Source organism: Carlito syrichta, unplaced genomic scaffold (genome assembly GCF_000164805.1).
Source record: "Carlito syrichta isolate Samal-C Ts95f unplaced genomic scaffold, Tarsius_syrichta-2.0.1 Scaffold314846, whole genome shotgun sequence".
Classification (NCBI taxonomy): domain Eukaryota; kingdom Metazoa; phylum Chordata; class Mammalia; order Primates; family Tarsiidae; genus Carlito; species Carlito syrichta.
The window spans coordinates 85,886-93,048 of record NW_007258942.1 but is presented as its reverse complement, the minus strand read 5'-3'; the positions used below and the strand labels follow the sequence as shown (position 1 = coordinate 93,048).

General features: G+C 40.4%; 1 protein-coding gene across 1 annotated transcript in view; it reads right to left on the bottom strand.

Moving 5' to 3' along the window:
- Positions 1–1,787: 1,787 nt before the first annotated feature.
- Positions 1,788–7,163, bottom strand: part of FUCA2 (alpha-L-fucosidase 2) — a 42,373-nt gene continuing 36,997 nt past the window's right edge. Inside the window, exons 7-8 of the mRNA XM_008072084.2 lie at positions 3,563–3,671; positions 1,788–2,167 (exon numbers count right to left, since the gene is read on the bottom strand). Coding sequence (XP_008070275.2) covers positions 2,027–2,167; positions 3,563–3,671 — 250 coding nt within the window. The 3' untranslated portion in view covers positions 1,788–2,026. The remainder of the gene's footprint in view (positions 2,168–3,562; positions 3,672–7,163) is intronic.

Below are 7,163 nucleotides of genomic sequence, written 5' to 3'. Positions count from 1 at the left end.
GAAAAAATTGTTTTATAAAAAGACAATTGGGTAACCCCTTCAGGTCCTCTCCTACTGTGGGAGCTTTTCTGTTCTCAATAAATCCTGCTTTCTCAAAAAAAAAAAAAAAATTACTAGAAGCATTGGAAATATATATTAAATTTATTATATATCACCTGTATTAGTATGCTAGGGCTAGCATACCACACACACACACACACACACACACACACACACACACACACACACACACTGGGTGGCTTAAATAACAGAAATGTATCTTCTCACAGTTCTGGAGACTGAAAGTCCAAGATCAAGATGTCAGCAGATTTGATTTCTTCAGAGACCTCTCTCTTTGACTTGCAGATGGTGACTTCTTACTGTGTCTCTACATGGCCTTTCCTGTTCTCTTGTATCCCTGGTGTCTCTTCCCCTTCGTATAAGGACATCAGACCTATTGGACTAGACTCCCCTCAATAACCTCATTTAACCTTAGTTACCTCTTCAAAGGCCCTCTTTCCAAATATAGCCATGCTCCGCATAACAACTTTTCAGTTAATGACAGCCCATGTGTATATGGTGGTCCCATAAGATTATAATAGAGCTGAAAAATTCCTATCACCTACTGACATTGTGAACATCCTAAGGTTTATAGCACAACACATTACTCATGTGTTTGTGGTGATGTAGGTTTAAACAAGCCCACTGCACTGCCAGCCATATAGAAGTCTAACACATGTAATTATGTACCTAATACTTGATGATGATAGTACATGACTATGTTACTGGTTTATGTGTTTACTATACTTTTAATCATTATTTTCGAGTGTTGCCCTTCTGGTACAAAAAAAAAAAAAAAAACTGTAAAACAGCCTAAGGCAGATTCTTCAGGAGATGTTTCAGAAGAAGGCATTGTTATCACAGGAGATGACAACTCCATGCATGTTATTGCCTCTGAAGACCTTCCAGTGAGACAAGATGTGGACATGGAAGACAGTGATATTGATGACCCTGACCCTGTGGAGGCCTGGGCCAATGTGTGCGTTTGTGTAAAAGTTAAAAAATTTGTTTAAAATAGAAAAAGATTATAGAATAAAGATGTAAAGAAAATGTTTTTATACATCTGCACAATGAGTTTATGTTTTAGATTAGGTGTTATTACCAAAAAGGTTCAGAAATTTAAAAAAATTAAAAGTTGTATAAAGTAAAAAAGTAACAGTAAGCTAAGGTTATTTTATTATTGAAGAAAGGTATTTTTATAAATTTAGTGTAGCCTAAGTGTTAGAGTTTGTATAAGTGTACAGCAATTCCTAGGCTTCACATTCTCTCACCACTCACTCACTGATCACCCAGAGCAACTTTCAGTCCTGCAAGCTCCATTCATGGTAAATGCCCTATACAGGTGTACCATTCTTTATCTTTTATATTGTGTTTTTACTGTGCCTTTTCTGTTTAGATACACAAATACCATTGTGTTCCAGTTATCTACCGTATTCAGGACAGTAACATGCTGTACAGGTTTACAGCCTAAGAGAAAAAGGCTAGACCAGGGACCTAGGTGTGGAGTAGGCTATACCATCTAGGTTTGTGTAAGGACGTTCTACGATGATGCTCACACAGCAACAAAATTGCCTAACAATGCATTTCTCAGAACGTGTTCCCATCGTTAAGTGACACATGATTGTACAGTCACATTGGGGGTTATGGCTTCAACATAAGTTTTTTGGGTAGACTCAGTTCAGTCCATAATACTACCAATTCTTAGCTGCTGTAAAATGAAAAACATTCTCACCTCTGAGTCACACATAGAAACAAATCAGTGTAAAGAGACTTTAATGGCAAAGTGCACGAGAGAATTGAAATAGTTACATGAGTAATTTAAGAAAACATTTAGAAAGCAAGAGGGGAAAGAGGGCTGCATTGTCTAAATAATTACTTGATTTTTATTATACAACTTTACATTTGCTTTCTCCATGTGCTACAGTTATAGAAATCTGATATTTCCTAGTCGCTGCCATAACTGCAGCAAAAGCCACTCAGTGGCACCTTAGGTCACATTAGTTAGTGCTAGAGTCCAGCCCCACTTACAGGGCATCTGATGAAACGTCAGCTGTGACAATTCTACCAGAATGCCATTTTGCTTCCAAGATATCCAGTTAAGTGGCCGTCCATAGCCCAGTAGTTTTACCTGAAATTAAAAACATATATACAAATGTCTCCAAATTTCTCTCTTTATCTTACCCACTTTCTGTTGGGAAGGAGTGAGTGGTATTTTTTTTATATGTACCTGTAGCATTTTTTTCACCTTTATGTAGTGATTCACAGTGTGTTTTAGCTCTTCATCCAATTAAGTGAGTGCATCTATCTTGCTACTATATTCTTGCTTCTATTTTACTCTCAAGAGGGAAATAAAAGTGTGCAGGGCTAGGGAAGGAGAACTGTAAAGACTGAATGGAGTGTCAGAGTGGGGAAGACACTGAACAGATAGGGGAAAGAAAAAGACTTTGGAACCAAGCTACCCAACCAGGGTCTGCCCAGTTCTTACACAGAATATTTGGAGAAAGGCTCCCGTCTCTTATCTAGACACTGCTCCTCCCCAGATTTCCTAATGACCTACTAATCAATATTACATATGTTCTCACTCATAAGAGGACATTGAACAATTATAATGCTATAAGAAATCAATTGGCAGTAGTGGAAAACTGTCAGGGGAGGAGGGGTGGGACTGGCAGTTGAGGGAAACTGCTAGGGCAGGGAGGGGCATACCTCATTTACAGGGGTACCTGCATGATCAATGTTTGTATACCTAACCCTGAATTGTATCCCACATCTTTACACTAAAAAAAAAAAAACTTTGCTTCTCAGGTGGATCAATACAAAAACAAAACCCACGAACTTTTAAATAATGATATTAATTGATGTCAAAAAGAACATAGATAAAGAGATAATCAGTGTCATACCCAGGCTACTAGCTATAATTAAATATTAGATTTGAGCTCCATCTTCTTTCTGCATGGTCATCTATAAGTGTTAGAAATGAAACGTGGAAGTGTGATGGAAGGAGAAGCGTGTGGACAATTCACTTCCAAAGGAATCATCCATTTCTTAAGGAATTAGCTATAAACATATCAAAATTATCTCAATGCCAGACCTAGTGGTTACAACAGTTAGATTAATCTTTAACTTCTTCCAAAATGTTTTGTAAACTTTAAATAGTAGGATTGTGTCACCTTACTTTCATTCAGATGTGTTTTGGGGTGGGGTGTCAGGGAAAGCATCTGAATTCTAGTTTTATGAAAAATCATTCTGTATACATGCAGTGAACTTGAATGACTGGGAAGAACAGTGTCTATTTCATGGTGATGTGTGAGGATAATGTGGCTGTTTTATGGGTTTAGTTTTCTGGGAAATAAACACACTTAACAGTTTTGGCCAAACATTGACATTGATGAAACCTGTTTTAAAATTACTCTTACGAGATATAAAGTGAGTACATATAAGGCCCCCCTTAAAGTTCAAAGTTATATTTTATCAGGATATTCTAGTCACCAATTTAAAGGAATGAAATAAAATTCCCTTTTACCTCTGTTGCCCCCAGAGTAGCTTTGGGCTGGCCAAGAAACAGCTGTCCTGATGTGGGCCATTTAAGAAAAATAGCATAGACCAAATTTTCTTTAGGTTTGGACGTGTACCTGGTTAAAAGAAAAAAATTAAAAGCATAGTAACAAGTTACATCCCATGTTGCTCATTATGCATGAGTCAGGTCTGGAATTGTTTTATGGAGATACTATAATATATACTATATAGAGATATTATACTATATACTATGAAGATACTATACTATTAACTATATAGAGACACTACAGAGATACTATACTATATACTATACAGAGACACTGCAGAGATACTATGTATATACTGTATAGAGACACTACAGAGATACGATACTATATACTATATAGAGATACTATAATACTATATAGAGATTCTACAGACACTATACTATATACTATATAGAGATACTATACTATAGAGATGTTGAGTAAATATTTATCAATGTCTCCACTAATGGAAGGAAAAATAGCCCCGTGGTGGTATAAAAAGCACCTCTCTCCCCCAGAACCAAAAGGAAGTTCTCAAAAGAGAACGGCTTTCCTGGTCTACTATTCCCTGCCATCAGTCTGCTCTAGTGGAGCCAAATGGGAGAGGGGGTGAGCAAAGGGGCAGGATGCAAGAGCTTCATGGCTTTCCATGTGCTGATCCACATTTTTACATTCATTCATTCAACAGGACAAGACATGCATATGTCAATGCTGTGCCTGGTACTGTGCTCAGTGTTAGGAACACAATAGAAAACAAAACACTCAGTTCTTGTCCTTATGGAGCTTAGACTAGAGTGGAGAAGGCAAACATTAAATAATCACACAAATAATATGAAAGTAGGAGTTCTGCCGGGCTCGGTGGCTCAGCCTGTAATCCCGCGCCTTGGGAGGCTGAGGTGAGTGGATTGCCTGAGCCCGCGGGTTTGAGACCCGCCTGGGCAACTTGGCGAGACCTCATCTCTACAATAAATCAAAAAAAATAGCCAGGCGTGGTAGTGAGCACCTGTAGTTCCAGCCACTTGGAAGGCTGAGGTGGAAGGATCGCCAGAGCCCAGCAGGTCGAGGCTGCGGTGACCGGGAGCGGCCACTGCACTCCAGTCTGGGCGACTGAGTGAGACTCCAACTCAAAAAAAAAAAAAGAAAGAAAGTAGGAGTTCTGATAAGCACTATGAAAGAAGAGAAAACCGAGCAATTCTAACAAAAGGATCTCTTTAGATTAGACCATCTGAAAGAAGTCTCTCCAAGAAAATGACATTAATCCGAGACTTAAAGGAACAATGAGGACAAAGAAAAAGGTAAGAGAATTGTGCTCTAGACAAAGAAAACACAATTCATCCATCAGTCATTCAATTGCTCAAAAAATATTTAACGAAATTTTTAAATACTGTTTTAGAGCTAGAGATACAGCACTGAACAAAGTCCTTGTTCTCGGGGAGCTTACATTTTAGTGGGAGAAATTAGAATGGACAAATAAAGTACGTCAGGTGATGATTAAATGCCATGGAGAAAACTGGAGTAGGATAAGGAGGACAGGGCATGCTAGGTAGGAAAGAAGGGGCCTGGGGAGTTATTTTAAGTAGAGTAGTCAGGAAAGATATCTCTGAGGAGGCGGCATTGAGGAGAGTCATGGGTGCACCTGGAGGAGGAGCCTTTCCGGCACACAGAACAGCAGGTGCAGAAGCTCCAGTACAAGAGTGTGCTTGGCCTGTTGCTCCAACAGCAAGAAGGGCAGAATGGCCGAGGGAGAGGGCGAGAGGGTGATGCTCACAGCACACAAGACCAGAGAGGCTGCAGGAAGCCAGATTGTATAGGATCCTACAAGTGTCTGTGAGACCTACCTTTTCTCTGAGACTGGAAGCCACCGGAGGACTTGAGTGTTGAAGTAGCATAACCTGATTTATTATTTAAAAGTCTACTCTGATTGCTTTGTGGAGGACAGATGAAAGGGGCAAAGGTAGAAACTGAGATAAGTCAAGAAGTTACTGGAATGATCCAGGCAGGAGCAAGAGACAACAGAAACCAGAAAGATGAGTGTTGCTACCAGGAGGATCAAAGTGGTCAGGTTCTGGATATATTTCAGAGATAACAATGATAATGGCTGGGCCCAATGGTTCATTTCTATCTATAATCCTTGCACTTTAGGAGGCCTGAGATAGGAGCATCATTGAGGCTAGAAGTTTGAGATCAGCCTGGGCAACAAAGTGAGATCCTGTCTCTATAAATTTTTTTTTTCTTTTGAGTTGGAGTCTCACTCTGTCACCCAGACTGGAGTGCAGTGGCCGCTCCCGGCCACCGCAGCCTCGACCTGCTGGGCTCTGGCGATCCTTCCGCCTCAGCCTTCCAAGTAGCCAGAATTACAGGCATGTGCTACCACGCCTGGCTGATTTTTTGATTTATTGTAGAGATGAGGTCTCGCTGCCCAGGCGGGTCTCGAACCTGCGGGCTCAGGCAATCACTCACCTCAGCCTCCCAAAGGCGCGGGATTACAGACTGAGCCACCGAGCCCAGTTATAAAAATTTTAAAAATTAGCTGGGCATGGTGGTACACAACTGTAGTCCCCACTACATGGAAGACTGATACAAGAGGACTGCTTGAACCCAGAAGTTCAAGATTACAGTGAGCTACGCTAGTACCACAGCCCTCCAGCTTGAGTGACAGAGCAAGACTATGTCTCTTTTTTTTTTTAAAAAAAAAAAAAGGAAGTTAAGGACTCCAAGGTTTTGGAGCTGGCAACTGCCTAAAAGGATGAAACTACCATTAAATGAAATGGGAAAGATCCTGAGTAGAGCTAGTCTGTGGGTGGAGCTGGATTATAGCAAATGTTTATTTATTTGTTCTTCTGGCTTTTTTTTTCTTTTTAGTTTTTGGAGTTCTTGTTGTTGTTGTTTTGGTAGAGACTGGGTCTCGTTATGTTGCCCAAGCTGGTCTGCAACTCCTGGGCTCAAGCAATCCTTCTACTTCGGCCTCTAAAACTGCTGGGATTATACATGAGCCCCCATGCTTGGCTTAAGGCAAAATTTTAAAAGTCAGGACTTCAGTTTTGAACAACGGGTTTAAGATGTGGAAATGGTGAGTAGGAAGTAAAATATCTGTGAGGCTGGAGTTCATAAAGAATTCTGCATTGAAAATATACATGTGAAGGTCATCAACATGGCATTTAGAGCCATGAAAATGGATGAAATCAGCTGGGGGCTTAAGAGAGAGAATTAAAGTCAAAGGACTAGACATCAGGGCAATTCCAGATTTAGAGTTTGGGGCCTGGCACAGTGGCTCATGCCTGCAATCCCAGTGCTCTGGAAGGCTGAGGCAAGAGAATTGCTTGAGACCAGGAGTTGGAGACCAGCCTAGGCAACATAGTGCCTACAGAATAAAAAAAAAAAATCTCTACAGAATTAAAAAAAAAATCTAAAAAAATTAGCCGGGCATGGTGTCACAGGCCTGTAGTTCCAGATACTCAGGAGGCCAATAAGAAAGGTTAGCCTGAGCCTGGGAGGTTGAGGCTGTGGTGAGCTGTGATTGTGCTGCTGTACTCTAGCCCGGGTGACAGAATGAGACCCCGACTCAAAAAAAAAAAAAAAAAA